This window comes from Scyliorhinus canicula, chromosome 3 (genome assembly GCF_902713615.1).
Source record: "Scyliorhinus canicula chromosome 3, sScyCan1.1, whole genome shotgun sequence".
NCBI classification, from domain to species: Eukaryota; Metazoa; Chordata; class Chondrichthyes; order Carcharhiniformes; family Scyliorhinidae; genus Scyliorhinus; species Scyliorhinus canicula.
Genome location: NC_052148.1, coordinates 250,606,359 through 250,630,054, shown reverse-complemented (window position 1 = coordinate 250,630,054; position 23,696 = coordinate 250,606,359). Strand labels below are relative to the sequence as shown.

At 46.1% G+C, this 23,696-nt stretch overlaps 1 protein-coding gene across 3 annotated transcripts in view; it reads right to left on the bottom strand.

Annotated features, from left to right (window-relative positions):
• Positions 1-626: 626 nt before the first annotated feature.
• sclt1 (sodium channel and clathrin linker 1) overlaps positions 627-23,696 on the bottom strand; it is a 144,666-nt gene continuing 121,596 nt past the window's right edge. For 2 of the 3 annotated variants that reach the window (XM_038792512.1, XM_038792514.1), the window contains 2 exons: positions 21,263-21,358; positions 627-1,524 (listed from right to left, as the gene is read on the bottom strand). In XM_038792512.1, coding sequence (XP_038648440.1) covers positions 1,453-1,524; positions 21,263-21,358 — 168 coding nt within the window. In that variant the 3' untranslated portion in view covers positions 627-1,452. Of the gene's footprint in view, positions 1,525-7,406; positions 7,465-21,262; positions 21,359-23,696 lie in introns of all 3 variants that reach the window. The other variant, XM_038792513.1, reaches the window with a different exon arrangement.

The following is a 23,696-nucleotide window of genomic DNA, read 5'->3' as shown; positions in this document are numbered from 1 at the left end:
AACCAGGGTTGCATTCCCTAGAATATGATCAAAATTTCCAAGATATTGTCATGCCCAGTAAAAGGCAGATTATATTCATAACTTTAAACATAGTGCAGAACCTTCCATGGTCTATCTTTATTTCTTTAAAAGAGCACACTTAAAACTGTTTAGGAAGACTGGAGGGGGGGGGGGTTAGATGACCTTTTGCAACTTCAGCTCAGACAATTCAAGCTTATGGAAAGTTCTGAATTGAACCAACTAGGTGAGGGTTTCCCCCTCTGCTCTCTTCTCCCCCCCCCCCCCCCCCCCCACTTTGAATGGACATGCCTGGACAGCACTCCTTTGTGGAATTCACACCCGTCATTGTTCAAAGTTTACTCCAAACACAGGACCACCCAGTACCGGGAGTCAGAAAAATTCAAGGCAGGAGGATCATTCAACCAAAGAAGCCACAACCAAAATGATTTTTGGCTTGGGCCGAGAAACTGATCACCTATCCAGCAGTCGTTGAACATTTGGTAAGTGAGAAGTTTTAAAAACAGGTTTTAATGCCATTACAAATCATCTTACAACAATGCATTTTTGTTAAAAAAAAAATTTAGTCTGTTCGGTGGTTTGAATTAGTAATCCAAAATCATTTCAAGTTTGAAGGAGAGTTACAACATATTTTAATGTGCAGAAATTCTATTTACAACCTATTGCCAACAATGAAAAAACTGCTGTAAAAACATAGTACAAAACAGATGTGTCAAAACAAAAAGTGCATTGGTAATAATTTTTTTTTATATTGAAATGTTTACACAACATAGCAATTGGCTGATAAAATTTGAAAATAAAACACACTGGAAAATGCACATTTACAAATGTCTCCCCTCCAAAAATCATATATTTGAATATCAAAATGTATTGAATGACTGACTGATCCTGAGGGCTGGTGCCAAAAATTGTAAGAGAGACTTCTGACAGCGAGATGTAAAATTCCAAAGAAAGGCTTTGATTTTCTAAATATAACATGATTGTTCAAATGCTAACTGTTTAATTTCATAATCAATTCAAAAGCAAGATTTAAATTTGGTGAAGTTTTTTTCCTGATCTGATGTGAAAGGTGACTATATAGGTACCAAGACAAATGATCACGTAACCAAAACTACAACACTGGCCAAAAATCCATCGGATTCAAAAGATTTATGAAGTAAATGATTTAAAAATAATTCATTCCTTTACAATTTTCATGTTTTTTTTAAAAAAGGACTCCTGTCAATTAAAGACCTTTTCCATATGTTGTAATTCATTCAGCAGCTGTTAATCCATGTTAGGTGCTTTGTTCAAAAGATACCTTATGTAAGTAAACAATATCTTGTAATAGCTGTGGGTTTATTAGTACATTTCATGAACTGACACCATTGCACAGGCTGGATATCCATTGGCATTAGGAGGCTGGGGGATGGATAGAACAATAGTATCAAATACTCAATGGTTTAAAATGCATTCCAGATCCATCACTGCATCAGGTTTTCTTCTCTGTGTTGTGACTCTACTGAGCTGTAGTAAAACAAAATTGAAAGTCATAATACAACCCAGTCAGTTGCTGACCTATCAGGCCACCCTCCATCATCAGCGAAGTCATGGAATGAGTCATCTCAAAGCAACAATTAATAAACTGCTCACTGATCTTCTGTTTGGGCCACATGATGCTGGACTTCATTTCAGCCTTGGTCCAAATAGGTCAAAAGAGTTGCTTTCTAGAGGCAAGGGGAAAGTGACTGACACCAAGGAACCCCAATAACACAAAGTCAATGAGGATGTGTATAAAACTGTCCAGTAACTAGCCACACCAGCACAAATGAAAATGGTTGTGGTTGTTGGATATTTTTCCGCATCCAGAACAGACTGTTGTAGGAGTTCCTTCACACGTTGTCACTGGCTAAATGGTGTAAGGACCCTTCCTCTTGATCCCTTATTTTCCCTTTCTTTTTACTTTGTCATTATCATTTTTTGATCCATGGATCATTAATGGATATATACCTTTAAGCCGAGCAGAGGAAGTGAGGAACTCAAAAGTTGCAAAATAGTACACCGTGTTATGAACATTTTGATTTTTAACAGGTCTCAGACCTGCTGGCACCCGAAAGATCAGAAGGGTTTGGTTCGATTGGCTGGTAGTGGCCAATGGATTGGCCTAAGGCTGTATTCTGCCCGGCAACAGACTGTGATTGCCTTCAGTCAGGTGGGCCGGTTTGCAGAGAACCCAGGAAGGAAACAGAACCCTCCTGGACATTGAGAGAAGAAGCTGTGAGTTGCTCTCTCTCTCTTTCTCCAAAATGGTTTCCTGCGTGCTGCTTTCTGAATCTGCAGAGAAGTCTAGAGATCCTGATGAATCTACAGATGGAAAACAAGAACCTCCAACTGAAGGCCTAACCTAAAAGATGTACTGGAAGACGTCCATCTAAAACAGAGACTTTTATCCTTTTTACTTGTATTATTTTCCTTTATACCCCTCTTTTCCCTCTGTGTTTGACTGTCTTTGTGTGTGCAGAACATGGGGTGAGTATAAGAAGGGGGGTTAGGAATTAGATAATAAACCAGTTGTATTTCCTGCATATTTAATTATAGTTATTATCATTAATAAAAATGAATTGTGCTTAAATGTACAAACCTGGTGACTAGTTATTGGGCAGCCAAAGGCCAAAGACTTTGGGTATTTTCTGAGAATTAATAGTTAATTTCAATTGTGTTGCGATTCTGGGTCAAGTGGGGGTTGGAAGTGACCATGCACTAGCCCAGGGTGTCGTAACACCTGTCGCAGCTGTTTTATCAATGGTCTCCCCTCTTTCATAAAGTTGGAAGTGGGGATGTTCACTGATGATCGTATAGTGTTCAGTTCCATTAGCAACTCCTCAGATAATTAAGTAATTGTATCACCCATGTAACAACACCTGGATAACACCCAGGATTGGACAGGTAACATTTGTACCTCACAATTGTTGGACAATCGCCATGAGCAACAGGACATTGTCTAATCGCCTCCCACAACATTCAGTGGTGTTATCATTGCCAAATTCCCATCATGCTGAGGATCACTACTGCCCAGAAACTCCAACTGGACCAGCCATTAATTGAAGTGAATACGAGAGAAGGTCAGAGGCTAGGTTTTCTGTGGTGAGTGGCTAACCTCTGGACTCTGTAACACCTCCACAATATGCAAGCCACAGTTAGAATTATGATAGAATACTTATCCACTTGCTTAGATGAGTGCAGCTGCAGCAAAATTCAAAAAGTTCAACACCATCTGGGATACAGCAATCCATTTGATCTGTAGTCCTCTAAACTTCACTTCTTCCACACCCAGCATACTGTGGCTGCAGTGTATTACAACTCGCCAAGGCTTCTTCGACAGCATATGCCAAGATGGTTATCTTTACCAGCTGGATGGGCCATATGATAACACCGCCTACAAGCTTCCCTCACCATCTTGACGTGGGCATTGTTTTTTCTTCATCATTGGGTCGATATCCCAGATCTCCCTAACAGCAGTGGAATGCCACATGAATTGCAGCATTTGAAGAAGGCAACTCATCACCACCATCAAGGATATTGACCTGGCAATGATGAAGGAATGGCGATAGATGTCCAAGTGAGAATGGTGTGTATCTTGGAGATGTTATGATACGGAGATGCAGTGGGCAATTTAGGGTTAATAGACTGAGGGTAAAATTGCTAGCACTGAGTCAAAGGTATACACCTACACCTGGCCTGAGTTACATTGTCCCATTCAGACTTAAACTTGTTAATTGGAATAAACAAGATACCCCTGATCAGCCGGGTGATTCACTCAAGATCTTTCAGGATACTCTGATCTGCCCATTACAGAGTCTGATGGTGTCTTTCGTCCGTAAATTGGAGGTTAATTGCATATTCGTAGAATGGTCCTATTCTTTTATGTAAACGGGAATGGGCAATCAAAAGCCCAGATGGCGATGATGAGTTCAAGTTGAGATGCCCTAGGACAGAACCACTGTTTGAGGGGCTGGGTGGAGCTCTGAGAGAGAAACAGAATACTGATCAAACAGGTGGGAGCAGAAGGATTTGGAAAACCACCGGGAGAGGGTCATGAAAAGCTGCCACAGAGAGGCTTTCGAAAAGGGGTCTGAAAGAGCTGCACTAACAGCAGGAATATGTTCTGTAAATCAAGTATGCATGTCTGCATAAGTGGAGTTGAGAACTGTATGTTTATTTTCTGTGCTGATTAATAGGAAATTGTGTTTTAGGGTTAAGAGATGCATGTAAGATGTTCTTGTTAGGTTTGAAGTTTCAAAATTTAAATATTGTTTTTCTTTTGTTTTAATAATGTTTTGCTTGTAAAAATAACCAAACCTTTTTCTCATGCAATCACTCCTGGAGTGAATTGATCTCTCCTCACAATTTAAAAATACTAGTCCAGTATCTTTTTAGAACATAAAACATACAGTGCAGAAGGAGGCCATTCAGCCCATTGAGTCTGCACCGACCCACTTTAAGCCCTCACTTCCACCCTATCCCCGCAACCCAAATAACCCCATCTATCCTTTTTGGACACGAAGGACAATATATTATGTCCTGTCCACCTAACCTGCACGTCTTTGACTGTGTGAGGAAACCGGAGCACCCGGAGGAAACCCACGCACACGGGGAGAACGTGTAGACTCCACACAGACAGTGACACAGCAGAGAATTGAACCTGGGACTGTGGCTGTGCTAACCACTGTGCTACCGTGCTGCCACTGTTGGAATCTAGTCTGGGTCCGTAACAAGAGGTGAACTTGTAAATGGGCATTATACCATGTGCCTGCTGCCTTTTCCCTTCTAGATGGCAGAGGTTTGGGAGGTTATGTTTTAAAGAAGGCTCTGCGAGTTGCTGCAGTGCGTCTGGTAGATATTACATAATGCAGGGTTGGGAGATTAATGCTGCCCTTGCCCATATCCCAAAAATGTATATTGAAAACAATAATTTGTTGAAGTTCACTATTTCCATCGTGTTACAGTAAAGTTGGGCCAATTGCATATTCACACGAATGACCAGTCAGTCAGAAAGTAACTGCAGGTTCGTGGATCCCCCATGTTGCTATTCTGGGAGTTGGAAAATGTGATATTTCACAATGGGGCTCAGATTTGTCCTGATTTAGTTGAGGAATTCCTCTCCACCAACAAGGCCCGCGTTTCCAGCCTGTTGTTCTTTCTCATGCTTAGAAGGGTCTCTTGCTGCTTGTCCTCAAATTAATTCACACTCTATTTTAAGTGTAGAATGTGATTAATCTCCCATCTTGTCTGTATCTCTATTTTTTCCCACTCTTAGCAATATATACCCCTGCCTTTACTTCTTTGCTCTCCATTTTCTGGGTCGCTGTGTTGCTGAACTGAATAAGATCTGGAGTACGGTACTCAAGGATGCACTCCTTCACATATCGCATGTTACGTCTCAATTCCGTCTCCTTCCCAGTTTTCATTTCCTTACCCCACTCCCATCAATCTATTCCTTTCATGGATGGATGTCTTAGGAACCATATTTGCTTAAGATTTTTAACACATTCATTATAAACTTTAAGGCTTTATTGGAGAATAGGTAAGAAACTGTTCTGGAAGGAGGTTTGTCACAAATCATTATGGGGAGGAAATATTTTGCATGACTCATTTGAAAATAAAATGACCATGGAAAATTACCAATTATAAAGCAGAAAAACAGAATCACCCAGTGAGGGAGAAACAAAAACTAGTAAGTCCAATGATTGCAATAGATGGAAGAAATGTTATTCTAAAAATAAGTTACTGCATCTTCCACTCTGGAGGAGGTGTGTAAATAAAGAATTTTCATCCTTTAGCTATTGGTTGGCATAAACTAACACGATTTGATCTCGAGATATTATAATGGGAAAGGGTAGTTTTCAGGTGAACTAATTGCACCAAAGCATATAGATGCATTTTAGACCCCATTTAAAACTTGTGCCTTCATCTTTATATTTCCATTCTAAACTGCAATGTCTATATTTGAAGCAATTATTATAGATGTGTTTGAGAAGCAAGGCAAGCAGATGAAGGAAAAGGGAAGAGAGGGTCACAATGATAAATTTAGATGAGCAAAGATCAGAGAAGGCGAGAGTGCAGTATAAATGCCGGCGGGAACTGATTGGGTCAAATGGTCTGATTCTGTGCCTTCTCTCCTATGTATGTAATCTGTATTGAAACAAGACAAACCTGTCATATTTCCCAACCACCACGAGTGGTGCTGCAGCACCTCCAAGGGTGAGAATGATTATACCGTGACAAGTTTACACAGTTAGGGCTGGGTTTGAAGGAGGTGAGGGGGTCAACAGAAGGGGCAGGGTTGGTGGCACTCAGTGGCACTACCATCCTAATGCCTGGTCCCTTAATCCGGCACTGCCTGACTTTGAATGAGGTGCATCACAAGCCCGCAAATAACACCGATGGGGTTTGCTGGTCGTGCTCACCGCATGGCAAATTGCCCCCCTGCTCCTGGGTGAATACCTGTAGCGGCGGGATGAAGCCTGTTAAGTAGGCATTAATTACCCATTTAAGAGCTTGGCTGCCCACGAGCCTTCCTGCCAGGGACATAACCAGTGTGGAGGCAGATTGACAGTGGGGTCCCAACTCGCCACCCTCCTGCACAATTAAATGCCTCCTCCGCCACCAAACTCGCCACAGGGAGGGCATTAAATTCTACACATAGTTTCTATTCTAAATGTGGTCACAGCAACTTATAATGTGAAATATTGTCAGGATGCATGTGAAAAAGCAAAATTCATAATCTCGACATTAAAAAAAAAGGAATCTAACAATCTACTTCATAAGTTAATTATGTCTTTCTAATATTATTCATAAATCTGAGAAATCTGAGACTAAATAAAGTCACTTATATTGAATGTGTATTTTCATACAAATGAAGTGCCTCTTAGCTTATTTACGTCATATACCGAGCCTATAAAACAGCACGATGATTACATGTGGAACATCTCATTACATTATTTTGCATATCTTCAAGTACAATAATGCAGTAACTTCACTGGTCCATTTAATAAGTCAAATAGATAAAAACCAATGTGTGATTATTATATAACTAACTATGGGAGGGAATCAGATATTGTAATTTTGGCTCTGGGTTGGATTGGTTTTACAGATTTTTCACCCCAACCTTTTAATTTAATTCTAATTTTTTAACTCAAACTCTCCCACCCATTTATACATTACATTTCAACTTTATTGCTTAATCTACAAAGTACTTCTGTACTTTGAATCATAAGCCACCAAGTGAGTTACATGGCTTAAGTACTGAGAGGACTTACTTCTCATAATCCACTGCACAATGACACTCTGTTTAATTATACTGCATGTACATTAAATGAACACAGCTATTTTTGCGTTGTTAAACCTACCTTCCTTTAAGGGGTTCCAAGAGACAGTATTCTGCTCAAGTCAACCGTACATTTTTGGCTAGAAAGGATAGCACAATGACAAATGTGCCTAATTACTAGCTGTTAATCCACTATTGCACATCATATATTAAGAATAATTTGCTGTAAGTCACATTTGCCTTCTTAGTTATGATCACAAATGAGTATAAGATTGCTTTGTTTTGGCACCTGGGGCGGGATTCTCCAACCCCCCCCGCCGGGTTGGAGAATCGCCGGGGGGCGGCGTGAATCCCACTCCCGCCGTCTCCGGCACCAGAGATTCGGCGGGGGCGGGAATCGCACCACGCCTGTTGGCGCCCCCCCCCCCCCCCCCCCCCGGGCTATTCTCCGGCCCGCAATGGGCGAAGTCCCGCCGCTGTCATGCCGGTCCCGTCGGTGGGAATCAAACCACCTACCTTACCGGCGGGACCAGGCGGCGCAGGTGGGCTCTGGAGTCCTGGGGGGGGGGGGGGGGGGGGGGGAGCTGTTGATGCTCCGGCGCATGCATGGACTTCCGCCGGCCGGCGAAGTCCCTTCGGCCCCGGCTGGCGTGGCGCCAAAGGCCATTCCCGCCGGGCGCCAACCACTCCGGCGTGGGCCTAGTCCCTCAAGGTTAAGGCTTGGCCCCTAAAGGTGCAGAGAATTCCGCACCTTGGGGCGGCCTGACGCCGGAGTGGTTCACGCCACTCCATCCCGCCGGGACCCCCCCCCCCCCCCCCCCCCCGATCCGCCGGGTAGGGGAGAATCCCAGCCCAGGTCTTTAATTTAGGATAAAATGAACGGGGTCATGTGGCCTGTTCTGAAGTCCGCCCACCAACAGGCCTGGGTGACGTGGCAACTGTTAGTCTCTAAACCCAAGAAACTGTTGAGAATGTTGAGGTGTAAACAGTTGTGCTTTAAACTGCCCATTGACTTCCAAGATAGAATTGGAGAAGCGAGTTGGGATCTAAAGAAAGCTAATCAGAACTTCAACCTGGAAACAAGGTCCATGTGATTCACGCTTCTACTGAGGTTGGCTTTAAGAAGGGAGAGGTCCTTAGGAGGCAATTACGAGATGGGGTCGCAAGAGTATTTACACGGAAAGAGGCCCTTCGGTCCATCATGTCCACCTGACCATTAAGCACCTTTCTATTCTTATCCCATTGTCCAGCATGGCCTATAGCCTTGTATGCTTTCAAGTGCTCATCTGAATACTGTACTTCTTAAATTTGCTTAGGGTTCTCCCTCCACCACCCTTTCAGGCAATGAGTTCCAGATTCCAACCACCCTCTGCGTGAAAAAGGTTTTCCCTCACATCCAGTCTAAACCTCCTGCCCCTACCTTAAATCCCTTGGTTACTGACCCCTCTGCTAAGGGGAAAGATTCCTTCCTATCCACCCTCTCTATGCCCCTCAATTTTATACACCATAATTAGGTTCCCCTCAGCCTTCTCTGCTCCAAGGCAAACAACACCAGCCTATCCAGTCCCTCTTGATAGCTGAAACTCTTTAGCTGAGGCAACATCTTGGTGAATCTGCTTTGCATCCTCTTTAATGCAATCACTTCCTTCCTATAGTGTAGTGACCAGAAGTACACACTGTACACCAGCTGTGGCCTAACCAGCATTTTAAACAACTCCATCATAACACCCGATTATATTCTATTCCTTAGCTAATAATGGCAAGTATCCCATATGCCTTCTTAACCACCTTATCTACCTGTCCCGCTGTCTTCAGAGATCTATGGACATGTACACCAACATCCCTCTGATCCTCTGTACTTACCAGGGTCCTACCATTTATTGTATTTTCCCTTGCCATGTTAGTCCGTCCAAAATGCATTACCTCTCACTTTTCAGGACTAAAGTCCATTTGCTGCTGTTCTGCAATCTACTCCATCCTTCTATATTGTTCTGAAATGTAAGGCTATTTACCACACCACCAATTTTTGTGTCATCTACAAACTTACTGATCATACCTCTTACATTCACATCTAGATCATTAAGGCACATTCACATCTAGATCATTAAGGCACACTACAATTAGCAGGGGACCCAGCACCGATCACTGCGGAACACCACTGAAGACAGGCTTTCAGTCACAAAAACAACCTTCGACCATCACTCTCTACCTCCTGCCATTAAACCAACTTTGGATCAAATTTGCCAAATAGTCCTGGATCGCATGGGCTCTTTCCTGCTTGATCAGTCTCCCATGTGAGATCTTGTCAAAAGCCTGACTGAAGTCCTGGTAGACTACATCAACTGTAATATCCTTATCTACGCACTTAGCCACCTCCACGAAAAATTCATTCAAATTTGTAAGATATGGGGCGGGATCCTCCGAACCCCGCCGGGTCGGAGAATCCCCTGCCATATTCTCCGCTGCCGTTTTTCGGGCAGGGGCGGGATTCCTGGCAGGCTGGTCGGGGGCCGTTGGCAGCGGCACCCCCGGCGATTCTCCAGGCTCCGATGGGCCAAGCGGCCGTCCATGTTTTTGCCAGACCCGCCGGCGTGAATCACTCAACTCACGTATGGGCGGGACCTGGCAGGTAAGTTGGCGGGGGAGGTCCTCGGGGGCGCGTGGGGGGATCCGACCCGGGGGGGGGGGGGGGGGGGTGCCCCACGGTGGCCTGGCCCGCGAACGGGACCCACCACTCTGCGGGCGGATGTGCTCCCTGGGGGCACTCCTTTCTTCCGCGCAGGCCCCTGTAGGGCTCTGCCATGGCCGGGGTGTAGAAGAGAAGCCCCAGCGCATGCGCCGAAATACGGCAGCTGGTCTGCGCATGCGCGGAATCACACCGGCAATTCTGCGCATGCGCGAGATCATGCCGGCCCTTCGGCGCATGCGCGAGATCATGCTGGCCCTTCGGCGCCGGCTGCAGCGGTGCCAACCCCTCCCCTGTCCAGCTAGATCCCAAAAGTGCAGAGAATTCTACACTTTCGGGGGCTGTTGACACCGGAGTGGTTGGCGTTGGTTCTCCCGCCGGCGTAGGGACTTAGTCTCTAGAAGGGAGAATCCCGGCCACGATTTCCCTCTGCCAAAGCGATGCTGACTATCCTTGATTAATCCTTGCCTCCCCAAGTGGAAATTAATTCTGTCCTTCAGGCCAACTATTCATTGCATTAATTGATGACTTAAATAATGGATTGCAGCTACAAATCCAAATAGGTCAATGACACAAATGTAGGTGGCATTGTATCCAGATGGAATGGTGAAATTGCAAAGAGACATGAATAGATTAAGTGAAAGTGTAAAACTGCAGTAAATGGATTGTAATGTAGGCAAATGTGAGGCCATCCACATTGAATATAAAAGAGAGAAAAGGATACCGTACAAATGGAAAGAAGCTATAAACAATAAAGATTGAAAGAGACTCGGGTCCATGCTCATAGATCATTGAAATTTTATAAACAGCTACAAAAATGATCAAAAAGGCTTAATAGGATGCTTGATTTTATACTTAAAGGAATGCGACACAAATGGAGGTAGTAGTTGCTCTCCAACAGTACCAATTGCTGATTATACCACACTGAGAACATTCGTGAGCAGTTCTGGGCACCACACCTTGAGAAGAAGATATTGGTCGAGGAGGGCGGGGGGTGCGTACAGTGCAGATTTACTGGAATGATACCTGGTTCCTATGGTTAAATGTGGAGTGATTACTCAACCAAGGGTTGTATTTTGTGACATCTAGTGGGTTCAAGGATGATTTGGACAAAGTTTTCAAGATATTAAAGGGAACAGGTAAGGTAGATAAAAGCTATTTCTGCCAGCTGGGGAGTCTATAACTAGGAAGTATAGTCTAAAAATTAGAGCCAGGCATTTCAGGAATGAAATTCGGGAACATGCCTTCTCACAAACAGTAGTTTGGAATTCTCTCCCATGAATGACAATAGATGTTACATCAACTATTAATTTTAAATCTGTCATTGGCACTTTTTGTTAGCCAGAAGTCTTTTTTACAAAAAAAAACATTTTATTAAGCCATTTGAGATTTTACCAGAACAATTTCAAATGTAAACAAAATAAATAACACCCCCCCGCAACCAACAACCACACCCAGTCAACATGGCTTACACACTCAGATCCCCAGTCCCTCCTCCTCCACTCGCTGATCACGCCTAAACTACCCCCTACTACATGGTAGGCTTATGCAGAAAGTAAGGAGGCATGGGATAGTGGGAAATTTGGCCAGTTGGATAACAAACTGGCTAACCGATAGAAGACAGAGAGTTGTGGTGGATGGCAATATTCAGCCTGGAGCCCAGTTATCAGTGGCGTACCGCAGGGATCAGTTCTGGGTCCTCTGCTGTTTGTGATTTTCATTAACGACTTGGATGAGGGAGTTGAAGGGTGGGTCAGTAAATTTGCAGATGATACGAAGATTGGTGGAGTTGTGGATAGTGAGGAGGGCTGTTGTCGGCTTCAAAGAGACATAGATAGAATGCAGAGCTGGGCTGAGAAGTGGCAGATGGAGTTTAACCCTGACAAGTGTGAGGTTGTCCATTTTGGAAGGACAAATCTGAATGCGGAATACAGGGTTAATGGTAGGGTTCTTGGCAATGTGGAGGAGCAGAGAGATCTTGGGGTCTATGTTCATTGTTCTTTGAAAGTTGCCACTCAAGTGGATAGAGCTGTGAAGAAGGCCTATGGTGTGCTAGCGTTCATTAGCAGAGGGATTGAATTTAAGAGCCGTGAGGTAATGATGCAGCTGTACAAAACCTTGGTCAGGCCACATTTGGAGTACTGTGTGCAGTTCTGGTCACCTCATTTTAGGAAGGATGTGGAAGCTTTGGAAAAGGTGCAGAGGAGATTTACCAGGATGTTGCCTGGAATGGAGAGTAGGTCATACGAGGAAAGATTGAGGGTGCTGGGCCTTTTCTCATTGGAACGGAGAAGGATGAGGGGCGACTTGATAGAGGTTTATAAGATGATCAGGGGAATAGATAGAGTAGATAGTCAGAGACTTTTTCCCCGGGTGGAACACACCATTACAAGGGGACATAAATTTAAGATAAATGGTGGAAGATATAGAGGGGATGTCAGAGGTAGGTTCTTTACCCAGAGAGTAGTGGGGGCATGGAATGCACTGCCTGTGGTAGTAGTTGAGTCGGAAAATTTATGGACCTTCAAACGGCTATTGGATAGGTACTTGGATTAGGGTAGAATAAGGGAGTGTAGGTTAACTTCTTAAGGGCAGCACGGTAGCATTGTGGATAGCACAATTGCTTCACAGCTCCAGGGTCCCAAGTTCGATTTCGACTTGGGTCACTGTCTGTGTGGAGTCTGCACATCCTCCCCGTGACTGCGTGGGTTTCCTCCGGGTACTCCGGTTTCCTCCCACAGTCCAAAGATGTGCAGGTTGGGTGGATTGGCCATGACAAATTGTCCAAAATTCTATGATTAACCTAGGACAAAAGTTCGGCGCAACATCGTGGGCCGAAGGGCCTGTTCTGTGCTGTATTTCTCTATCTATCTATCTATCTACTCCCCTCCCTCCCAAACCCCAATTTTCTCAAGCCCGAGAAACCCGGCCATGTCACTAACTGAAACCCCTGATTTTGGGGGCTCCGAGTCCCTCCACACTAATAAGATCCGTCTCCGGGCTACCAGGGAGGCAAAGGCCAAAACGTCAGCCTCTTCCATCCCCTGGACTCCCGGGTCTTCCGACACTCCAAAAATCGCCACCTCTGGACTCGGCGCCACCCTTGTTTTTAATACCATGGACATGACATCCACAAATCCCTGCCAGAATCCCCTAAGACAGTGTTCTTCAAACTCGGGGGCGCGACCCGTGGGTGGGTCACGGGCGGGTGTTTGGAGGGTCGCGGAACTGTCCTTCACAGCACCCCCGATGGCGCAAATCCCCGTGCAGCAGCCGGCTTTTAATAACGCCGGCTGCAAGCGGCCTTCAAAATGGTCGCGAATATGTAAAAAAAAGTCGGCCGCGTTGCACATGCGCGCATGATCATTGGTGCACATGTGCGCCGATGGTCGGGCGCGCATGCGCAGTGCGGCCGCTATTTTTTTTTTTTTTAAAAGGTCACAGCTTTTTGTTTTACAAGGTCGGGGGGATTTTTATTCATTTTATTCATTGAATTATTATTTTTTTCATTTTTTTTTTACAAGTTTGTGGGGGGGTTTTATTTGTTAAAATCTTACAGGAAAAAATGCCGTACTTTGGACAAATGGAGACTCCATACTTTCCGACACCGGAAGGCTTCACCTTCATCCAACAGGTTCCATTGGAGGAGCGTGTTCGAGGGCCAAACGGACCCAAAACCATTTCCTCCATTTTTATCAGCAGCAAACAAGGTAAGAGAAAATGGTGGGTCGCTCAGGTCGGCCGGCGTGGGGTCGCTCAGGTCGGCAGGGTTGGGTCGAAGATCGGTCGGGTTGGGTCCCGAAGGTTGGCCAGTTGATAAAAATGGGTCCCCAGAAAAAAGTTTGAAGAACACTGCCCTGAGCTTCGGACATGCCCAAAACATGTGGACATGATTCGCAGGCCCTCCTGCAAACCACCCACATCTGTCCTCCACCCCTTCAAAAAGACCTGCTCATCCAGACCACCATGTGTGCCCAGTGGACCACCTTAAATTGTATCAGGCCGAGCCTGGCACATGATGAGGACGTGTTGACTCTACTCAGAGCATCCTCCCACAGGCCTGCCTCTAGCTCCTTACCCAACTCATCTTCCCACTTACGTTTTACCTCCCCTATCTGGGTTCCCTTCCACTCCATGAGCTCTTTATAAATTTCTGAGACCAACCCCTCCCCCACTCCTGTTTTCGAAACTACCTTATCCTGTATCCACTAAGGGGGTAGAAGCGGAAAGGTCGAAACATGCCTCCGTACAAAGTCCCTCACCTGCAGATAACAAAACCCATTCCCTCCTGGCAATTCAAACTCCTCCTCCAAATCCTCCAAACATGGAAAGCTGCCATCAATTGGTCCTTCAGCCTCTCAATCCCTGCTCTCTGCCACCTCCGAAACCCCCATCCAGCCTCCCTAGCACAAACCCACAATTTGGAGCCCACACCGTGATTCCCACAGTTTGGAGCCCACACCGACGCTCCCTCCACTGCTGGTTTAGCACACTGGGCTAAATCGCTGGCTTTTAAAGCAGACCAAAGCATGCCAGCAGGAAGGTTCAATCACCGTACCAGCCTTCCCGAACAGATGCCGGAATGTGACGACTAGGGGCTTTTCACAGTAACTTCATTGAAGCCTACTCGTGACAATAAGCGATTTTCATTTCATTTCAATGCTTCCGCCACTGTCCCCATACCTCAGAGCTGCCACCTCCATCAGGCTTGTGGAGAACTGAGCCGGCAAGAACGGTAGAGGTGCCGTTACCAGTGCTCCCAAGCTTGTGCCCTTACATGATGCCACCTCCACGCACTCCCATACTGACCCCTTCCCCACTATCCACTTCTCAATCATAGCTATATTTGCCGCCCAATAATAGTTCCTAAAATTCGGTAGGGCCAACTCCAACCCCCCCCTCCACCCCTTGGCTCCGCTCCAACAGCACCTTCCTCACTCGCAGGTTTTTACCCGCCCATACGAACCCAGAGATCACCGCATTGACCCTTTTAAAAAAGGCTTTTGGGATAAAAATAGGGAGACACTGGAAAATAATCAAAAATCTCAGGAGAACGTCAATCTCATCTTTACGGTCTGTACCAACCCCGCCAGTGACAATGGGAGCGTATCCCACCTCCGAAAGTCCTCCTTCATCTGCTCAACCATCCGGGCCAGATTTAATTTATGTAACTGGTCCCATCCCCACGCCACCTGAATTCCTAAGTATCGAAAACTCCCACGACTTTGAACGGCGTCTCCCCCAATCTCCTCTCCTGTCCCCTCGCCTGGATCACAAAGACCACACTCTTGCCCATATTCAATTTATACGTTGAAAACCGTTCTAATTCCACGAGGATCCGCATAATCTCTCCCATCCCCCCAAACAGGTAAAAAATATACAGGAGTAGGTCATCCGCATATAATGAGACCCTGTGCTCCACCAACGACCCCCCCCCCCCCCCCCCCCCCCCCCCCGAACTAAACCCTGCCAGTCCTTTGACGCTCTCAGCGCCATCGCTGGTGGCTCTATAGCCAGAGCAAAGAACAGTGGGGAGAGTGGACATCCCTGCCTCGTCACCCAGTGCAGTCTGAAATAATCAGAGCTCACTCGGTTCATCCGCACACTCGCCACTGGTGTCTGGTACAGCAACTAGATCCAGACAACAAAGCCCTGCCCAAACCCGAACCACCCCAGGACCTCCGACAGATAATCCCACTCCACCCGGTCGAAGGCTTTCTCCACATGCATGGCGACCACTACCTCTACCTCCCTACCCTCGGAGGGCATCATGATAATATTCAGGAGCCTTTTAACGCTGTCCGTTAACTACCTCCCTTTTACAAATCCCGTCTGGTCCTGCCCTATCACCTCTGAGACACGATCCTCTATTCTCGAGGCCAGAACCTTGGCCAACAATTTGGTGTCTACATTCAAAAGGGAGATTGGTCTGCATGACCCGCATTGTTCCGGGTCTTTCTCCCGCTTCAAAATCAGAGAAATCAAAGCCTGTGACATTGTTGGGGGAAGAACACCTCGCTCCTTAGCCTCATTAAACGCTCTCACTGCAAGGACCCCAGCACCCCTGAAAACTTCTTGTATAATTCCACTGGGTACCTGTCCGGCCCCAGGGCCTTGCCCGACTGCATACTCTCCAATCCTCCCAGACCCTCCACCAACTCTTCCTCCACCTTCGGAAACTCCAATCCTTCCAAAAACCGTCTCAGCCCCTCCACCCCTGATGGGGGTGCCGACTTGTACAGCCTACTAAAAAATTCCCTGAACACCCCGGTTGCCCCCGCTGGGTCCAAACTCGTGTGCCTCTCTGTCCTTCACTCTTCCTATCTTCGTAGCTGCCTCCTATTTCCTAAGCTGGTGTGCTAACATCCTACTGGCATTCTTCCCATATTCATATACCGTCCCTCTCGCCTTTCTCAAGTGCCCACTTGAACTGCCCCCCCCCACCGCCGTCCCGGTACATAGCAGACCAAATTCCATCTGCAGCTTCTAGGCTCCTTCAACAGCCCCCCCTCCAAGTACTTCTGTCTACCTGAAGAATCTCCCGAACCAATCTATCCATCTCCGCCCGCTCCACCTTCTCCTATGTGCCTGTATCGAAATAAACCCCCCCCCCCTAACTACTGCCTTCAACGCCTCCCAAACCGTTGCTGCCGAAACCTCCTCTGTGTCATTTATCTCCACTTAACTCCGAATGGCCTCCCTCACCTGCACACACCTCCTCCTCCGCTAATAGTCCTTGCTCACCGGAAATCCACCCAGTGTAGGGCATGGTCCGACAATACAATCGCCGGGTACTCGGCATCTACCACCCCTGCCAGGAAAACACTATCCAAAATGAAAAAGTCGATCCGGGAGTACACGGTGTACATGGGAGAAAAAAGAAAACTGTCGATCTCGGCCGTCCAAACCTCCACGGATCCACCCCTCCCATCTGTGCCATAAACCCCTTTAATTCCTTTGCGGCAGCTGACACCGTCCCTGCCCTGTCCTCAAACTCGACTGATCCAGCCTCCGATCTATAACCGTATTAAAGTCCCCCCCGCCCGCCCCCCACCCCAAATGATTAGCCGATGCAAGTCCAATTCAGGAATCTTCCCCAACATCTGCCTCCTGAACTAACGTCGTCCCAGTTTGGGGCGCTTAAATGTTAACCAGTACCACCGGCATCCCGACTTCCCACTCACCACGAGTACCCCCCCCGCCGAGTCCGCTACTATGCTTCCCATTTCAAATGACACCCGCTTAATAATCAAAATTGCTACCGCCCTAGTTTTAGTCTAGCCCCAAATGAAAATACCTTCCCAACCCACCCCTTCCTCAGCCTAGTCTGATTCACCACCCTCAGGTGCGTCTCTTGTAAGTAATATTGACACGTCCTCCTTTAAACTCTTCAGATGCGCGAGCACACGGATCCTCTTGACTGGCCCATTCAGCCTTCTCACATTCCATGTGATCAGCCTGGTCAGGGAGCAACCCCTCCGTCCCCCAGCCAATCAACCATAACCCTCCCAAGGCCAGCCTCCAGCCCACGTCCTGCGCCTCTCCAGGCCAGCTTTCGGGCGCCCACCGTCATCGACCCTCACCCTGTCGCCATTCGTCAATCTCTCCCGTCAGCAGATTTACAACCCCCTCCCTCTCTCTCCCCCCTCCTCCCACCCCATAACAAAATAACAATCCCAACCCACATCAACAAACTTATCATCTGCGCTATCGTGAGCTAGCCTGCACAGCTAGCCTGGTAGCCCCCGCCTATGGCACCAAACATCCTTCCCCCCACACTGAACATTACAGTCCCCAACAAACACAAAGAAGAAAATTCCACCCACCATCCCCCATGAAGAACAAAGCTAACCCACAAACGAAACTGAGCAACGGCCCCAAAATTAGTTCAAAAACGATACATACAAACCAGAAGAAAAGTTTAATAAAAATTCTAAAACATAACTACTCGCTCCCAAGTTCAATGTCCTCCATCTCCTGCCAGTCCCTTGTCCCTGACAACGTTCCTGGTCCTCATACGTAACCCGCAAATGCGCTAGGTACAACATGCCAAACTTCACCCCCTTCTTGAAGAGGGCTGATTTCACCTTATTGCAACTCGCCCTTCTTTTGGCCAGCTCCTCACCCAGGTTGTGATAGACACATAGCTCACTGCCTTCCCATATGCAGAGCCTTGTCTGCCTGCCCCACTTCAAGATCGGTTCCTTGTCCAGGAACCGGTGCATTCGTATCACCATTTCCCGCGGTGGCTCGTTCCTCTGCAGCTTCCTCATAAGTGCCCTGTGTACCCTGTCCACCTCCAAGGGCCGAGCAAACGCACCTTCTCCCAGCAACTTCTCGAACATACATGCCACAAATGCCCCAGCCACAGTTCCCTCGATGCCCTCTGGCAGGCCGACAATCCTCAAATTCTGTCTGCGTGACCTGGTCTCCAGATCCTCCACTTTGTCCTGCAACATCTTCTGATGGTCCCTCATCAGCCCCATCGCAGCTAGCTGTTCGCGTGTTCGCCCACCGCCTCCTTCACCTTCTGGATCACCTGGCCCTGGGCTTCCAATCTCTGCGGGGATCAATCCCCGCCTTTACCGGATCCACCACCCTGGCCAGGTCCTCCAGATATTCCTTCCTCAGCTGAGCAAATTTCTCATGGAGAAAGGCCACAAGCTGATCCGTCGACCACTGGGCCGGCAGTTTCGGTCCCTGATCCTCCGCCATATTCCCGTGTCGCAGGCTCCGCACTTGTTTTCGACGAACGCCCTCTTCCTTTTAGACCACTACTGGTCCACGAATCCATACACCGGTGGGGAACTCTCTTCTTCTACCTCACCAGCACCTTGTATTATCGTTCAGATCCACCGTAAAGCGAGGGAAAAGGTCCCAAAAGTCAACCACGAGTAGGAGCCACCAAATGTGCGACCACATACACCCTCACCATGGCCGCCATCAGGAGTGATCTTAGCCAGAATCTTAAGGGACTTGGGGCAAAGACAGGTTAGAATGCACGTCAGCCATGATCGAATTGACTGTCAGAACAGACTCAAGTAGCTAGATCAGGGGTGGGCAAACTACGGCCCGCGGGCCGCATGCGGCCCGCCAAAGGTATTTCTGCGGCCCACCAAGTCATTAAAAAAAAAAAAAAAAATTTTTTTTAAATTTTTTTTTTTTTTTTAATTTTTTTTAAAGGTTAATGGGTGGGGGGGCTGTTGGGTTACTTACTGGTATAGGGTGGATACGTTGACTTGAGTAGGGTGATCATTGCTTGGCACAACGTCGAGGGCCGAAGGGCCTGTTCTGTGCTGTACTGTTCTATGTTCCATATGAGGCGCCCACAATCATAACCGGGTGAAGTAATTATTTTACTTAATATACTATGCGGCCCTTTGTGAATTGTGAATTTCTGAATGCGGCCCTTGCACGGAAAAGTTTGCCCACCCCTGAGCTAGATGGTCTACTCCTCTTTCTATCTCATTTGTTTCTTTTCAATTGTGTATTTAGTAGAAGGAATGAGACATTTAAGTGAACACTGATTTGAAATCAATTGTTCTTTGGAACATAGTTAAGGATTTTGTTTATACAGGTGACAGTACGTCCAGCCGTCTCAAAGGTTGGGTTTTTCAAAGTGCAGGTCACGACCCGCAGGCAGCTGTTGGGAGGGTCACGGAGTGATCGGACGTGGTGGTCCCGATTGCGGGAGGCTTCTCAATGGCCGTTACCAACATTTCCATTGAGAATGGCAGCCGCTGACACCTTTTAAATTAGAAAGAAATGAGGCTGCATGAAGTCTTCGGGGCAGAAGCGGCAGTGAGCAGGTCACGCAACTTGCAAGGACACTTGATGTCAAGCTCCCTTTATGTACCTTTTGGCACAAAATCTTGGAGGAGAGCTTTTTTAGTTTTCTAGCTGCTGGCACGCAAGGCAAAAGGACTGTGAAGATGAATCATTTTCCTACAAGTAGGCTAGGATCTCATATCTGAATCTGTTACAAAGGGTGCTCAGGAGGATCCAGGGCAGGACAGAGCAGTGCTGCATTAGCTCTGTACAGAGCACCAGGGCCTCTGTTTAACATCCTACAATGAAGAAACATAACTCAGGAACAAAGCAGTATAAAGATAATTTCTTGAGGGATGGTTTTGTCAATTATGCCAGTGCAAATAAGGATGCAAAGCCCATGTGTCTTATATGCAGGGAAGTACTGAAAATGAGAGGAGAAATATTAGTGTTTGAAAGAGACATGGTAGGTGAAAAATTCCTTTTGAGATTGAGACCCCAGAGTCAGTTATTAATTTACAGTTGATAATAAATGAAAAGATTAGGCTGCTGTATACCTGATCTGTGAGAGCACATTAAATGCATGCCAAAAATATCATGAGACTGTCAGCATTAGGAGTAGCATGTCCTAGGAGTATCCAGTGCTGAGTAAAACAAGCATTTAGTTACTATTGCCCTTTACAATGACCTATGTGTGCAAGGTTGGATATTCCATTCTCACAAAGATCAAGACAGCACAAAGGATCTGGCTGAAGTCTGCACCTCATATGCACATTGTCCTCTCCTATGAATCTGATTGGAGTGAGATTGTGAGGACCAAATAGGCTCCCCTTTCACATGAAAGGTAAGCGAATGAGGCATGTGTCAAGAAGGTCAGCCGGCGTGGGTCACGGTAAAAACGTTTGGAAAACACTGCTCTAGGGAGAAACCTGGCACCCATACATGGTGGTATTGCTTAAATTTGGATCAATGTGATTTGACGACACTGAAGAAATATTAATAAAAAAAATGGATATTTGATGTTACAGATGAAACAATGTGATGAATATAGGCCATCAACACAAATATTCAAAACTTACTTCCACAAAGGCTCACAAGTTCATATTTTGTAGCAATCCTGTATTGTACAACTTTTTATAAGCCTTGTAGTCACCATTATTAATTGTTTATGGATGATTATTCATCAACTTGGTGGAACTTCCCGACTAATGTTTATTACTGTTGGGTCAGGACAAGGGTAGGGTTGCACTGGGGACCAGTAAGGGGAAAGTGCCAATTTAGTATTCTGAGGTTTACTTTTCTAGGTTGAGAGGTCACTTGAACCCGAGAACAAAACTCCAAATTCCTTTGTATCTGCCCATTGTTCTCTACCTTGCCGAATCTCAGTACAAAGCTTTTCAATTGCTTGAAAACAAACCACTTTAAAACTCAAATTTAAAACAATCATTAACATTTTTAGCCCGATGATATATGTGGTGTTTTACCTTCTGAGAGGCTGTAGCTGCCCTGTGTTCTGAGTGAGTCAGGCGCCTTTGAAGTCTGTTTGTTTTTTCCTGATTTTCCAACATCTGTTTTTCATACTATTCAAATGAAAATGAAGATATGTAAAGATGGATTTGAACAAAAAAAATGAAACAAAACTCTCCATAGGATTGACATTGAAATTTTGTAAATGGAGTTAATCGGAGCGATTTTGCACCTGCACGAGTGTAAACGGTGACTTGAGTGCAAAATCTCAGCAGAGTCAGGAAACAAGATCCTTGCCGGCGAGGTCTTGTTTCCTGATTTTCCCCGACCCGTCGGTGACATAACGAGGTACCTGTCTTTCTCATGTAAATACATTAGAATAATTTTTTATATTAAGGGGCCTCCCTGCCACATGATCTCCCCTCACTAAATATTCAAACCTTGCTAATGCTAGTATGGCTGGGGGGGGGGGGGGGTTGCCCCCGATACTAGCGTGATTGGTAAGCCCCCGATACTGTTGTGGGGAAATTATGTTAGGAAAACAAAGGTAGTTTTAAGGGATTTCGATTGGTAAATATTAGAAATGATGAAAAGTGTGTTTAAATTAATGTGGAAATTAATGTGAACATTAATTTCCATTAATGTGGAAGAATAAAACCTATAATAAGATTTCATAGAATTTTATAGAATTTACAGTGCAGAAGGAGGCCATTCGGCCCATAGAGTCTGCACCAGCTCTTGGAAAGAGCACCCTACCCAAGCCCACAACCCCACCCTATCCCATAACCCAGTAACCCCACCCAACACTAAGGGCAATTTTGGACACTAAGGGCAATTTAGCATGGCCAATCCACCTAACCTGCACATCTTTGGACTGTGGGAGGAAACCGGCGCACCCGGAGGAAACCCACGCACGCACACACGGGGAGAATATGCAGACTCCGCACAGACAGGGACCCAAGCCGGGAATTGAACCTGGGACCCTGGAGCTGTGAAGCAATTGTGCTAACCACAACGCTACCATGCTGCCCATGTTGGACAAAGGTATTTGTATGTGTGGGGGTTGGTTAAGTTCCAACTGTGTTTCTCGTGTGCTTCCAAGGGGCTAAGGCATGAAGAATAAAGAAAAGATATAAGCATGAGGGTGTTGCTGAGCAACTGAGGCTTTGTAAGGTGGAGAAGTTTTTAAGTTTAGTTTAGCTAATTTGATAGCAACTAAAAGATAAAGAAGCCAGCTCTCACAGCTCTGTTAGAAGCAGTTGGTTTTGAAGGCTAGAGAGGGGGACATCTCTTTCAGCTTTGCTAGAAGAAAAGCCATACCACGGAATACTGGTAAGAAAACAAGTTCAGAGATCTGAAGAGCAGCTAATCAAGGAAACTAGCAAAATTAAGAGAAGTTTTCAAAAAGTCTGAGGTCAAGGTACTAGAACATAGAACTGATCAGTAAACACTGACAGAGCTGAGAAGGCTGAGATGCCAGAAATATATCTGAAGTGATTTTCAGGTTTGTGAGATCTTACTGCAGCCTGTAAAATGTAGGGAGGCGGTGACGTAGTGGTATTGTCACTGGACTAGTAAATCAGAAATCCAGGGTAATGCTCTGTGGACTCTGGTTTGAATTCCGCCACTGCAGATGATGAAATTTGAATTCAAGAAAAATCTGGAATTAAAAGTCTAATGATGACCATGAAACTGTTGTAAAATTCCATCTGGTTCACTAATGTCCTTTAGAGAAGGAAATCTGCCATCCTTACCTAGTCTAGCCTACATGTGACTCCAGACCCACAGAAATGTGGTTGATTCTTAACTATCTCCTCAAGGACAATTAGGGATGGGCAATAAATGCTGGCCCAGGCAGCGACTCCAACGTCCCATGAACAAATTTTTTAAAAAGTTGAATTAACTATGGAAATCTGTGGCAGGATCTCAGTATTTGTCTAAAAGCAGTCAAGACAATAAATCCTAAAGGGTTGCTGTTATATCCTGGACTGGATTTGCTGTTAAATGTGGAGCAGACGCTTTGTTTAAAATTGTTATTTGGAAACCCTGGTCTGGATTTCAGAATGCAAACTGCTATGGTTTTACTATGAGATTTTATAATGCATGTTTTTGGGATTGGACCTTGGAAACTCTTATGTGACAATCAAGGGTGGGGGAGTGAATTTGGAGGAACTCCACAAACATTCACTTGAGGTGCAGAGTGGCGAGTGGACTTGCCACAATCATTGGGGCAGCACGGTAGCATTGTGGATAGCACAATTGCTTCACAGCTCCAGGGTCCCAGGTTCGATTCCCGGCTTGGGTCACTGTCTGTGCGGAGTCTGCACATTCTCCCCGTGTGTGCGTGGGTTTCCTCCGGGTGCTCCGGTTTCCTCCCACGGTCCAAAGATGTGCGGGTTAGGTGGATTGGCCATGCTAAATTGCCCATAGTATCCAAAATGGCCCTTAAGT